The 15,074-nt window shown below is 39.9% G+C and overlaps 1 protein-coding gene across 1 annotated transcript; it reads left to right on the top strand.

Moving 5' to 3' along the window:
• Positions 1-161: 161 nt before the first annotated feature.
• Positions 162-13,951, top strand: slc17a6a (solute carrier family 17 member 6a). Its single transcript, XM_036576008.1, has 12 exons — positions 162-590; positions 2,147-2,402; positions 3,393-3,511; positions 5,546-5,660; positions 7,150-7,237; positions 7,333-7,419; positions 7,559-7,701; positions 8,171-8,320; positions 9,662-9,794; positions 9,893-10,003; positions 10,602-10,729; positions 11,027-13,951. The coding sequence occupies exons 1-12, from the start codon at positions 505-507 to the stop codon at positions 11,378-11,380; spliced, it is 1,770 nt and encodes a 589-aa protein (XP_036431901.1). The 5' UTR covers positions 162-504; the 3' UTR covers positions 11,381-13,951.
• Positions 13,952-15,074: the final 1,123 nt, after the last annotated feature.

Raw genomic sequence — 15,074 nt, 5'->3', positions numbered from 1 at the left:
CTCTGTGTGGCTGTGATGGAGATCAGCGCGTCTTTCTTTAAAGGCGCGTAAATGAGAGCGCGCGGCGCGTGCGCGCGGATGCCTGGCGCGCGCTCCCGCTGTCCGCGATGCTGAATGCGCGCGGCAGGTTCAGTTCGAGAGAAGCGGCACGAGCGCAGCACCGACTCCGTTCAGCACAGAGAGCCGAGAACGTCCTGAGCGGGCGCACAGCTCAGGTGATGTGGAGCTCTGAGTCAGAGTGAGGATGGAGCAGCGCGGACTCACTGAACTCCAGACTCGGGGAAACTCACAGGACGAGGAGACCGTGTGTGAGTGAGTGAGTGAGTGTGTGTGTGTGTAGGCGTTTGTACGGATCACACTCACGAGGGGATTAAATAACCAAAACAGGTTCCGCTCGGTCGAAGAAACCATCCGGGCTGTTTCTGCACTCCAGGAATATGAATCCCGCAGCTCACTGAGGCTGAAATCTGACCCTAAAACACGAGCCGGGCGTCGATTCTGGAGATGGAGACGGTGAAAGAGAGAGTGCTCGGCCCCGGAAAGGCGGGACTGAAGAATCTCGCGGGTAAAACCCTGGGCCACATGCACAGGTACACCTCAGACCCTTATCATCCTCTACAGCGGGCTGATACACATCAATATATATATATATTCACTTTGGATTAATAAAAGAATGTGATCAGAACGTGTATACTGGTTATCAGTAAACGATCGATCGAAATTCTTTTCTTTTTTCTTTTTTTTCTCTATTTTTCCTTTTTTTTTGTTGTCTGGGATCAAAATTCATTCGTATTCATCATTTTACACAATTCGTTCCACATTTTTCGTTTCTAAATTTTGAAATACTTACATATAAAAAAAAATAGTGCGTCGTCGTTAAATCGTGAAATGATGATCAGATCAAGTCCAGATCATTAATGCTGCTTTAGCTGGTGGGATTAAAGGCTTCTTCCCCCGAGGATTCGGGCTGTATGTGCCTTAAATAATGAATGAAATCGAGCGAGTCGTGACAGCTCAGAGTGGGTCCAACACCTTCCGCTCACTGATCAGTATTCAGCTGAGAGGTGTTGGCCTGCTCTCCACCAAAATAAATAAATAAATAAAAATCTGGATTCGAACGTGTCAATAAAACGCGCTCTACCGACACAACTGCTGTCTTTCATTTCCTTCAGCAGGAACAGTGTTGATGTAACTCGCGGAACCGACTGACACGTTGAGACCCTGTAAGCACAAAGCGCCGTTTTTCACACAGTGCAGGAGCCTCACTGAGACACAAAGACGTTTTCATTTCATCTTTATTCCGACGCTTCATACAGCCTGCATTTCCATTTTTGCAGAGATAAATGGAGAGCAGTTCAAATGATCCGCACATCACTGTGATCAACTTCTTCGTTCGTTAAAATTTCTTTACAAGTGTTCTTTTTTTTTCAAAGGAGCTGACCATTACATATCTGTTTTACGACCACTGCAAACGCTGAAGCTCCCCCCTGCTGCAGACATTCGTTAAAATATTACATAAAACTGGTGGAGCTTTTTCTCCTCCTCCTCCTCCTCCTCAATAGAGGAACATTCACTGAAATCAGTGTCTCTCATCTGAATAAACTCGAGTCGTCTCCTTTCTAAAGTGCCACTCAATACATTTACAATTTTCACAGCCTACAGTCCATATTTCGTTCTTTATTTCATCCTTAAGTTATTGTATTTAGTTTTATTCGTTTAATTTATGCTGTATTATGAACTATACGTTATTATAATACCTTACAGTCTAAATGATAAAAATACAAAAAATCGGAGAATTCCATGGAGAAAAGCTGAAGATCGGAGATGCTGCAATGCAGAGAAATATTTTTCAGCTCGACCGTTTAAATCATGTTCCTAAAAAATTTAACGTGAGGAATTTAAAACCATGTTTTATTTCTATGTTCTATGTTTCTATTATTGCTATGCTGTATCTACTATTATTACTTTATTAATTATCATTGTTATTTGTTCTTTTAACGGCTGATTTACTCTGAGAAAATTCCCCTCAACGAAGTGATGGGGTTAAATTCCAGCGCTGTGCCGGATCTCAGAGATCTCAGTCAGAGGGTCTCTCAGGCCCACCGTGAAGCTCGATGTGTGTGAAGTGCTCTGCTCTTCTCTTCAGGCTGATGGAGAAGAAGCAGAAAGGAGGAGAGGAGCTGGAGCTGACGGAGGACGGGCGGCCCGCCGTGGTGAAGAAGAAGCGCGCGCCGCCCATAGACTGCACGTGCTTCGGCCTCCCGCGCCGCTACATCATCGCCATCATGAGCGGCCTGGGCTTCTGCATCTCCTTCGGCATCCGCTGTAACCTGGGAGTGGCCATCGTGGACATGGTCAACAACAGCACCATCCACAGGGGCGGGAAGATCATCATCAAAGAGGTGCGCGCGCCCCTCAGCCTTCTGTTCGCCCCGCCCTCGTTTTATTAGCCCCTCCCACTTTACGTACTCTGCCCTCAGTTACTTACTCATCACACTCTATTTGCCCCTCCTCCTTTATATGCCCCTTCTTTAGTTGCCCCTCTTCCTGTGTTTGCTCCTCCTACATTGTTTGACCCTCTTCCTTTAGTTGCCCCTTCACCTTTATTTACCCCTCCTCCTTTATTGGCCCCCTTCCTTTTCTTGCCCCTTCTTTAGTTGCCCCTCTACCTGTGTTTGCTCCTCCTACATTGTTTACCCCGCTTTCTTTATTTGCCCCTTCACTCTTATCCACCCCTCCTCCTTCACTTGCCCCTCCTCTTTTATTTGTCCCCTTTTTTTATTTGCCCCTTCTTTAGTTGAACCTCTTCCTGTATTTGCTCCTCCTACTTTGTTTACCCCTCCTCCTTTATATGCCCCTCCCTGTTGAGCTCTGTGCTTTGATTCACTGCTGACTTTGATTCACTACTGACTGATCACCGAGCATTTAGTTTATACACAGACATAAAATAAATATTTTAAATAGATTAATATCTTCACAGTGTGGGCAGCGTTGAGAACTGGTGAGCTAAAAAAGGGCTCGAGTTACATCATGAAACAGAGGATATTACTGGAGATACTGACAATAATGAAGATCTATTTTAACACTGAAGCTCATTGTGTTTTATTTTCTACTCAAACTTTATTTTTTTAATTGAAGCTAATCATAAATATCCAACCTCCAAACACAGTGTTAACACTCCAAATGATTTAAGGGTTAATTCAGCTCTGTGGATTCTGCTGTTATCATTATTGTTATAGAACTGTTATAACTATTGTTGTTGATGTTATTATTATTATTAGTAGTAGTAGTAGTATTACATTTATTGAAAAACAACATGTTTGCTGATGTACAGTCCATATTTAATCATTAGCTTTGATTAATGGTTGTGTTTGATGTGTGTGTTCTGTCAGAAAGCGAAGTTTAACTGGGACCCGGAGACGGTGGGGATGATCCACGGCTCTTTCTTCTGGGGTTACATCGTCACTCAGATCCCGGGAGGATACATCTCCTCCAGACTGGCGGCCAACAGGTCACTCTCCGCTCCGCTCCACACACACACACACACACACACACACACACACGGATTACATGGCAGGCGCTAGTATTTCTTCCTCACCTGTGTTCCGGCAAGCCACGCCCCCCACTACTGACCAGCCCTAGCGCAGGGAGGCAGGGGTTTGTCGGAATACAAGTGAGTGAGAATAGAGAGGTATATGAAGCGCGCTGATCTGAATGTTCACTGTAACACTGTAAACTCCGCACCTTCTAACCGTTACAGCTCAGGTCGGAGCGCTGCAGCCGGCGCTGCTGCGCTTTCACCAGTTCGCTGTCAAACGCGGTCACTGAGATTCTTTATTAAGTATTTAAGGAGCATTTTTAATCCTCACTGTTAGCTGCCGCGCACGTGAACGTTTTAAATCAAGGAACCTGGATGCGAGCAGAGCTCGCGGGCGCAAGTGAGTCCTGCTGAGGCGCGCGCTCACGCCAGCTCCGCCTCCTCGCTTTAATGAGGTCTCTAGGGAGGCGCGTGCTCGGGGCACGTGGCGCCCAAACACAGCCGCGCGAGGAAACGCTCACAGAGATCCCTGCGGCCTAATAAATAACATAGATAGGCTAAATTACAATACAAACAGGCAACTGGACCGCGTGGAAGATTAATAACACAACAATAACACTCTGAACAAAGATGGTTGTTTAGTAAAGGCAATATGGTTCTATTTAGAACCATGAGTTCTACATAAAATCATTTATACTTAAAAGGATCATCGTGAAATAGTTCTTCAGATTGATGGAGAATGTGTCGCACAGGGTTCTGTATAGCGCCAAAAGGGTTCTTATTGTCACGATGCCATGCTTGAAACAATAGAAGAATCCTTTTTGGTGCTGTAGAACCGTTTTCGATAAGGTTCTATATAGAACCATATACAGAACATTCTCCATTAATCTGAAGAACCGTTTCACAATGCAAAGAACCACTTTGAAATGGTTCTATATAGAACTCATGCTCATGGTTCTGAATAGAACCGTTCCCTTTACATTTTTTTAAAGAGTGTACTATTTGAGAGAAAAAAAATCTTCTGTTGTATGTTTGTGTCAGAAGACGTATTTATGAACAGATTACGTGTAACAATAACATGCACGCTTTTAAAAAAAGATGGTTCTTCAAGCGTTCTTCAGTAAAGGGAATGGTGCTGTTTAGAACCATGAGTTCTATATAAAACCTTTCATCCTTAAATGGTTCTTTGCATGGTGAAATCGTTCTTCAGATTGATGGAGAATGTGCTGTATATGGTTCTATATAGAACCTTTTTGAAAATGGTTCTATATAGCACCAAAAAGGGTTCTGCTATTGTTACGATGTCAAGCTTGTAACAGTAGAAGAACCCTTTTTGGTGCTATATAGAACCATTTTCAAAAAGGTTCTATATAGAACCATATTCACCATGCAATGAACCATTAAGCATGAAATGGTTCTATTTAGAACACATAGCTCTAAATGGAGCAGTTCCCTTTACTAAAGAACCCTTGAAGAACCATCTTTTTAAAGAGTGTTTTGTTACTTGAGAAAAAATCTTTTTTTAAAAAAAAAGTTTTATGTTTGTGTCAGAATATTCTGAACAGATTACGTGCAGCTTCATACAGATGATGAATTGATGATGTAAGAGCCGGATTAAGAATAAAAGAGTAGAGACTGATTTAATCGTACATTTATCCTCATTTTGCTCCTTCTGTGTTTTAAATATTAGTCAGTTTGAGGTAGTTCGTTTATACTGATTAACCCGTTATAATTAACTGGCAAAAATGTTTTTTGTTTTTTTTTGTTTGTTTGTTTGTTTGTTTTTCGCAAATAACCCACAGCCACTGTGGTCCTGGAGGCTGAACCGGGATTATTTTGTTTCATCAGTGAGTGAGTTTTAATGTAATCTCTGTGAAAAGGCTGCTGATGAGGACAGTCTCGACGAGCCTGCATTGGTTTCATGTTTCATTGCTAGAACCGCTGTTTTCTAACTCAGCGGCCTGGTGAGCTTTTGCCTCATGCGTGTTATTTACTCTGGTTTTACAGGGTGTTTGGTGCCGCCATCCTACTGACGTCAACACTCAACATGTTCATCCCGTCAGCTGCGCGCGTGCACTACGGCTGCGTCATCTTCGTCAGGATTTTACAGGGACTCGTAGAGGTACGAGGTGTAGAAGAATAATTTATTCATCGCGGCTACACGAACATGTGTTCCTTTCTGTTTTACTCCATATGACGCACAGTGTACTACTGTACATACGGTAAACTTGTTAAAGGCGAAAAGGGCGTTTATGTAGTTTTATATAGCTTATGTAATATTCTGTAGCACAGCATTGCATCCCTCAGCGCCCTCGTTTTGACAGAATTTACAATTTTGCTTTCTCTTGTGGTTTTGTCCAGCTGTGCTCATTCACTACAGCGTTCAGCGTGCGCTGCGCAAGTACCTCATATAACCACTGGGGACCCCCCCCCACCACCTCCTCCCACATGAAGATAAAAAATGCCTATAAATAAGAAATACAAACGTGATATTCAGCTTTCTAGCAGTAACATCAGCTATCTACCTCCCCTGTGCATTAGCCAGCTTTCAGGGGAAAAAAGCAAACAAACATGTATCTGCCCTAAGACACCTGCAGTTTTTTCTTCACACCTTCGAGATACATCATCTGAAGGGAGTTTTCCTTCCCTTTAAACCGGATAATCTCACTATATAGGACTATTGCAGCACTGCAGTAGAAGGCGAGTATGCATGTTTAACAGATATAGCAATAGTTACATTTGTCATTTTGGCCAGTGTGCCCCTTTAAAGCTCGTTTTTGGCATCCAAACATTTTTTTCTTCTAGTGTACCTTTTTAAATGTGCTGTCTCAAACCAGAGCAAAGAGAAGCACCACAGCAGACAGAGCAGAATTACAGGTCTTATGAGAAACCAAACAAAGAAACTGAGAGAGAGAGAGAGAGAGAGAGAGAGAGAGAGAGAGAGAGAGCACTAACAGCTGTTGGTCATTCACCAACCTTATGAAGGTCATCTACCTTTGCATCCTTTGTGGTGTTCAGAGTGAATGACAGCAGTAGGCTGAGTGGCTATGTTTAATGAATGAAAGCTTGCTGGCGGTTGCACTGCAACCACAGCAGCTCATGTTCTGTGTGTATTGACTGATTACAGCAAATTAAACACTAGCCTACCAGATCTTCTCCCCCTGCTAGCCCCAGCAATTTGTGTCCATCAGCGACTGATTGTGCGCAAATTAGTAGCTATTGAAGATTTAATGGGAGCATTATTGTTTTTGTGGTCTGCTTGGATTTGCACTGGCCACCATGCCTCATTAATCCTTATTTAAAAGGTGATTGCGAGTTTTATTTGTTTCTCTGCCTGCTTGCTTTTTTATCTGACTCAGGGGGTGTACCTCAGCACTTGGTCACAGTGTTTAATGTTTAACATTTAATTGTTTAATGTGGAAGTTTGTGGTGAACAAAATGTGCCAGTGTAGCCTATAAATTTCATTATATATGATAAAGAAGAATACATTATTAACAAGATTGATGGTGATTTTATCATGAGATCCTTATTTATGAATGGAAAGTACATACATAATACAGTCTACTTATGGATCCTTAAGTATGATTTTAATATCTTGATTTAAATTCAGGGAGTGACCTATCCAGCATGTCATGGTATCTGGAGCAAGTGGGCTCCACCCTTAGAGAGAAGTCGTTTGGCAACCACTTCATTCTGTGGTAAATGTGAAATCACTCTTACTCTTTACACATTCAGTCACTGTCATCTTACACAAAAGACTTAGACTGTAATTCTCTACAATTCAACCCCTCAGGTTCCTACGCTGGGGCTGTGGTGGCCATGCCTTTGGCTGGAATACTCGTGCAGTATTCAGGCTGGTCCTCTGTCTTCTATATTTATGGTGAGGTTATTAATAATGTATCTGTATTAGATCTGTGATTTAAGCAGGACATGAAATTAGGTTATATGTAGTACAAATGTGATGAAACATGCTATAATGTGCCTGATCCAAAAACTTCTGTTTCTTTTTCTGTCCATAGGAAGTTTTGGTATTGTCTGGTACATGTTCTGGATCCTGGTGTCTTATGAGAGTCCAGCAGATCACCCCACTATTACAGACGAAGAGCGACTCTACATAGAGGAGAGCATTGGAGAGGGAGCAAATCTGATTGGAGCAACTGAGGTGGGTCTGCTGTTCCCTAAGAAATCACCATTGTGTCCTGTAAAGCAGCTTGCAATGCCAGAATTTCAACAACGAACAGACTGAAAATTGCTTACTGTATGGATGCTGTGGTAGCTAATTCCCCCATGGATCAAAAAAGCTGTGCCTCCATAAGGAGATCATATATCATCAAATGTGTCAGAATAAGACTTCTGGCCTAAGATAAGCAGACCCTGTTCAGGTGATGTTATCTATACACTTTTGAAAAATAAAGATGCCAAAAAGGTTCATGGAGCATTAATATATAAGAATCATTTTTAGTTCCCTAAAGATTTTTACAATGAATGGAATAACCATTTTTGTAAATAAGATGAGTGTGGGTGAAGAAATATTTTGTCACTTAGGAACATTTATTTTAAGAGTGTGTAGAACATTTACATTATATGGACTGTAGAGATATAAAGCTAAAGCTATTTTATATGCTTTGCAGAAATTCAAGACACCCTGGAGGAAGTTCTTCACCTCCATGCCTGTCTATGCAATCATCGTGGCCAACTTCTGCAGGAGCTGGACCTTCTACCTCCTGCTCATCAGCCAGCCTGCATACTTTGAGGAGGTGTTTGGCTTCGAGATCAGTAAAGTGAGTTGAGTTTGTAAGGCAAGGATAATAATGGTATGCACAATATGTCCAGAGGTATTCAGGCACTCCTTCTAATTAGTAAATGTGGCTACTTTAAAGGTGTTCAGGCGTTCAGTTGCAGATACAAAGCTTGTATATTCTCCATAGAAAAAGATTATGGGATGTTCAGTGGCAAGTGACGGCTAGAGAGGTATTAAGCTCCACAGCCTAAGGTGGATCTTTGTTCATTGGAATGATGGAGTTCCATCCAGCTCTCGTAGCTGAATGCAATCACATCCTCACAGCAGTGTTTCAACATCTAGTGTAAAGCCTTTAGACAAGAGTAGAGGATGTTACTGCAGCAAAGGATGAACAAACGTCTCATTAGCCTTGATTTCAGAAGAAACATTGAATGAGCAGGTGTTTAATTTTTCTATATTGTGTTTTTCTGTGAAGATGGATGATACGTGGCTGTATTTATCATGAAAAAAACTAAGTCATTAACTCTCCAGACATTCTTGTTGGTGGGAAATGAGTTTATATAGTGAAGTTCATACTGTATTTTATTTATGGAGGACAGTTTCAGAACTGATCTTTGACAACACAACATGCTACTTCTTTCATTATTGCCAGCTACTGGCACTGTCACTACTAACAAGTTTAGCTGCCATTATTTGATTGTATTTCCCATGTTAGACATTTAGAAATATTATCTCAAAGTGCCAAGCATAAATAAAATCTGACATGGCCATTGATTTCTGGCATTCAGGCAGAGCAAGTGATGTAAATCTGATTTGACTGACTGGAATAATGAAACAACTGGATTGATTTTGCCGGTCATAACCGGCTCTGAGTTATTGCCTAGCCTGCAGATTGGAGTCAAAGGCTGCTGGAGTTGTTGTGTCTTTGAGGGTCACTGTCTCACAGACAGTGTCTGAATTAGGATATCTGTCATGCTTTGCTGTTAACAAGGCCCATGACTATAAATTATGCTATATTATTTATGTTATTTTTTTTTAATATATTATGTATCATTGCTGTTCAGAAAAAAAAACAAAAAAACATTCAAACTCAACAGGTTCCCTTTACATTAACTTATATTAAAAGTTAAGAACATTTTTGCCTTCTCATCTAGTTACTGTTTTGGAGATGTTGGACATGTTTCTTATTGGATAGCAATGATGTGTTATTGCCATGTTCATAACTTGCAAGAGTAAAAAGAACTTCATCAGGGAATCGCCATTATAATCACACAAGTCACAAGTGTTGTCCCTGACAAAGGTTTGATCTACTAAAGGCTAAATTGTCTGAATGTGTGAATTTGTCTTATTAATGAAATATAATGATCTATTTTGTACACAGGTTGGTGCTCTATCTGCTCTGCCTCACCTGGTCATGACCATCATAGTGCCCATAGGGGGCCAGCTCGCCGACTTTCTGCGCAGCAAGAACATCATGTCCACCACTAACGTCAGGAAGATCATGAATTGTGGAGGTAAGACTGACAGATATTAGTGGTCAGACTAATATATGTCTGCTATGGATCCTAGGTGTCTCAGCTGACCTTTGACTTGTATGTTTACACTACTGTAGGATTTGGGATGGAGGCTACATTGCTACTCGTCGTTGGTTACTCCCACAGTAAAGGTGTAGCCATCTCATTCCTGGTGCTGGCAGTGGGTTTCAGCGGCTTTGCAATATCAGGTATCAATCTTATTTAAACATCAAACTGTGTATTTCCATTTGTTTGAGCACAGCAGCTGCCTTTACAATAGAAATTGTCCAAAATTTCTTACATCACTTTACAAGTTACACTCTTGAAAAGTTAGAAGATACATAGTTTTGTTAGGCCTGTGATGATATCTAAACCTTGTATTTACATTGTTTATTTGTTTATATGATTTAGAAATTGTGCCTCAGCTTTCCTTTACGTTGCATGAGCATTTTATAACAAATGAAGCAATACAATTTCTGCCCTGCGATGGACTGGCGACCTGTCCAGGGTGTTTCCTGCCTTCCACTCAGTGACTGCTGGGATAGGCTCCAGCACACCCGCAACCCAGGAGGATAAGCGGCCTAGATAATGTGTGTGCGTGTGTGTGAACCAATACAAATGGAGCAAAATTACTTGGAACAGGATCTCATTATTTTAACATTTTAAAGTTATTTTTGTTCCTGGAGATTTAAGGTTTTGTCATGACCACAGTGATAAACAGGTGGCTTTACCAAACCGTGACAGCTTTTTTGTTTTCTTCAAACTTTCTATTTACTGCTGTAAACTTTTGCTTTTTTCCTATTTAAGGTTTTAATGTGAATCACCTGGACATCGCACCCAGGTATGCCAGCATACTGATGGGCATTTCCAATGGTGTTGGAACACTGTCTGGCATGGTTTGCCCTCTCATAGTGGGTGCCATGACCAAAAACAAGGTAACATACAAACTGTCATACTTTGTATCAATTTGTCAAAAATGCATATTTATTCATTGTAGAGAAATTGTGTTAAGCCTTTCTTGAGAACTGACATAAATATATATACACATAAATAAAGGCTTATTGCACCAAGAGTCCGTATGTTTTCAGGGGCCCCAAAAAATAGACAAATAGAACAACACTACAAAACTGACAAACTACGACCTTCACTATTTCTGTAATAGAGCATATGATATACCTCAGTGATGATGTCCCTCAAACCTGTGAATTCACCTCTTTCCTCGCACTCCTCAGACTCGAGAAGAGTGGCAGAACGTGTTCCTGATAGCCTCGCTGGTGCATTATGGTGGTGTGGTGTTCTATGGGATTTTCGCCTCAGGTGAGAAGCAGCCATGGGCTGACCCAGAGGAGACCAGCGAGGAGAAGTGCGGCTTCATCGATGAAGACGAGCTCGCTGAGGAGACCGGTGACATCACACTCAGTCATGCTCCACTAGGGGCCCAGGGAGCCTTTGGGGGGCCCCCAAAAACATACGGAGCCACAACTCAACTTAATGGGGGATGGGCAGAAGGATGGGAGAAAAAAGAGGAGTACATCCAGGAGGGAGTTGAGCAGGCCTATGCTCATGGTGGAGATGGATACTCTTAAAACACAAGGGAGGTTTACACAAAGGAAGAAGGTCACTACAGAACAGAACAGTAAAGGAATTAAGTGGCTGTGGTGACAAATCTGAAAATGTATCTGCATATAGTGTGCAGGAAGAAGGGAGACACAGGTAACTATGAGGGGGGCTTGTCCAGACAAATGAACAGATTAAACAGGAGGATAATAGCTACTGCATAAATAGAGTTAGAAAAAATATGTATGGATATATGAAATGATAATATCAAATCTAAAATGTATTTACTACTTAAAGAAAACAAAATAGGTTGGAAACGATCAAGCTGAAATATTTAAAGAGGGAATGCATCAAAGAGTATATGAAATTGTTCGGTTAAAGATGTATGGTTTGTTATATATATGTATATGTGTGTACTATTTAACATTTTGTTAAGATATCGAACTAACCAAAATCACTATATTAAAACAATAAACTGATGGGGATTATGTAATAAAGTATTCTATAATCACAAAAATTCATATTGCAGCCAGGTTCCAGGCAAACCTTTCAAAATCCAGGTGTTATACATAACAGTTCTGACATGCACACCAATATTTTGAATGCTGTAACACCTAGATTTTTAAATGGAGGTGTGGTTTACGAATATAGCAATATATATTTTTAAATCTTACAAAATGTTGCATAGTATAAGTCTAAAAGTCTCAGAAAATCTATATAGAACTCAAATCTGCTGTATAGTTGATCTTGCACTGGTCTTGTCTGTTTCTTTAGTTTGTTCAAGTTTATTTCAAGGTAGTACAGTTTTGTTTGTTGTTGCTAATAGACCAGAATTGTATAGAGCAGAGTGTTGACAAGCTAGTGCTTTTTGCCATCCTTGGATGTTCAGTCTCTGGTTTACAGAGCAGTTCTCATTGACTTTGCATAAAATAGGCAACATTGGGATACCTAGACGTATTATACAAGCATAAAATACCTTAAATTAAGCACTGTGTATCAGCATAAACAAAGATGGTACACTATATCCTGGTCCACTTTTTTGGGGCCTAATCTTAAAGGGAAAGGAAAAGTGTTAAATGTTTATATGGTGAATGTAACTTGAAACAAAGTTGATTTTGTGCTATTTCAGAATGAATTTATAGTATGAGAGCACAAATTTACCAGAACATACTTAAGTACCTGAATGTCTGTAAATCAAAAGAGATGTAACATAATGAAGGAGCTGTAAATGTTCAAATGCCTGGCAGTTCTTTTAAGTCAGTTTTTGTAAACATTATGGCACAAACTAGCTAATTTTGCAGCATTTACATCACATAAGTACTACAAGGATAAGAGCGTGATACCAGTCTTGTATTACCTTCCCAATACAGTCATGAACTTTAACTGAAACTGAGCCAGTGTTTAAGACACAGATTCTGACCATCATAAACAGCTGTTTTGCCAACTTCTAAAATATTTTGAATGCACTAACAAGTATTTCTTCAAAAAAGTGATTTCATTCCTTGTGCGTGTGCGTGTGTTTATATAGATCTGCTGTTTCTGTGAGGCTGTTGTGAAGTTGGGTTGGTGATGTGTATGCTTATTGTTATACAAAGGCCATAAGTTTCATAGACAGCACCGAGTCGAGGAGCTGTTCGATTTTGAAGTGTAATGACATGTCAAACAGAGCATGCTATATGTTGTTGAATGCAAATGTGTGGAAAAAGCCAATGAAACCTTCATCAGAATGAATTTGTAACTGTAACGTTTTCAACTGTCATCGTTCAAAGTTGGTTTAATATGTTTGACTTTCTAACAATGATGGGCTTTTAGTCGAATATGTTTACTTGATATGCTGTCCAGCACAAGTCTACGATTACAAGTCTATGAAAAAAAAAATCCTTGTTAACTGAAAAAAATGCATTGCAATAACTTTATGGTAATGGTAACTGTCATAGCACATTTAGTATAACGTAATTCTTACTCGTGTCTTACTAGTTATTCTCAGAGTGATGTGAAGGAGTTGAAAATCAGTGTAGGGATGTCAAAGAATGGCTTAAATCAAACCTTTTGCCTTCAGGGGACTGATCCTACAGCATTTTGTGGGAATCTGTTGCAGTTTTCGGAACAAGAGCCATGGTTTCCTTCTCTATAAACAGGCTAGCTGGTCAATATATGTGGCACTATGAAATAGCCAAAGCCCTCTATATATTGCTTTGGTTTCACCTTTTGCAATCACTGAGACAAAAAGCATTAATGTACATGTAAAATATTTCAGTAAAGATACTCAGAATATATACACAGAATATATACACAAATCAAAAAAACCTATTCCTGGTTCCATACCGAAGAATGACGTATAAATGTGAATCTTCTATTGTTGTGTCAAAGAGTGATTTATTGATGTCAAAAAAGTGTTATACTGTACAATCGCGCTTTATCATTTTATATAAAAAATAGCAAAAACAAGACTAAAGTCTCTCCTTCTTTTCATTTTCAAGACTTTAAGATGGACCAAATACAGACACACATTTTCTACATATATGTTGATATTCTTTACAGAATGTATTGGCAGTTTTTGCATGATTTAGTCATTAAAACCTTATGGTTCTGATTTGAAACGCTTGTGCTGTGTCTACTTTTCAGTCTCCATACCATGAAAGGACAGTATAAGTTGGTTTCTTTCATGAAGTACAGCTCAGGTTTAGCTTTTTTTCTTTTAAGTTCTCTTCTAAATGCTTTTAAAATGTTGTGTAGTACAACACTTGATAGACACTTAATGGCTCCTCCCTAGTGACCACACAGGACTACACTGAGGTTATTGAACTTTGTTTCTTGCAAAAAAAGACAAATTACCACAAGCAAATTAGATTTAAATGAATGACCAATCAATATCTTTTAGCCGCTTTGCAAGAGAGTGCTGAATGGCCTTCCCTGTAAGTTGTGGTTGGACACATTGTGGGCTTGTGTTTGTACTTGTAAGGCTTTCTGAAATTGACCATCTCCTTCATTTAAATCTTACATTTGGGAACACAGAACACTTTTCATATTTTATCAGTGCACACAGTGAAGAATAATAATGTAAATTTTAAAAGTAAATAAACTGTGAATAGTCTATATAGACACATATTCAAAAAAATTTAATTACTTTGAAATTTAGCTCAGTTGCCAGTACTGTACACTGTACACAACTACAGGTGATGCATACAAGCCCCACCTCTTATAACTGCACTCCACAGACAACTATAACACTACATGCAGCAGCCTACTGATTCACTGACTCCATGTCTCATAACTACACTCTACAGATAACGCTACACACCAATCTACTGATTCACTGACTCCATGTCTCATAACTACACTCTACAGATAACACTACACACCAATCTACTGATTCACTGACTCCATGTCTCATAACTACACTCTACAGATAACACTACACACCAATCTACTGATTCACTGACTCCAGCTATTATAATTATAGTTAAGATAGTTATATAATTATAATTAAGATATCTCTGCAATGGTTAATTTTTACACTTATTTTGTACTGAAAGAATGGTCATCAGTTCCCAGAAATCAGTAAAATGCAATAACATTTGTAATTTAAGAAAACTTATATTATTGTAAATATTTGTTATAAAATTAAAGCATCTGTTTCAAGTGTTACATTTATAGCCCGAATCTAGCACCATATAAAATCTTTCACAGTTTCCTGCTCCGGTTTGAATAGCATTCTGCGGA

Source organism: Colossoma macropomum, unplaced genomic scaffold (genome assembly GCF_904425465.1).
Source record: "Colossoma macropomum unplaced genomic scaffold, Colossoma_macropomum, whole genome shotgun sequence".
NCBI classification, from domain to species: domain Eukaryota; kingdom Metazoa; phylum Chordata; class Actinopteri; order Characiformes; family Serrasalmidae; genus Colossoma; species Colossoma macropomum.
Note: the sequence above shows the minus strand (reverse complement) of the source record. Positions and strands in the feature narration are given on the sequence as shown.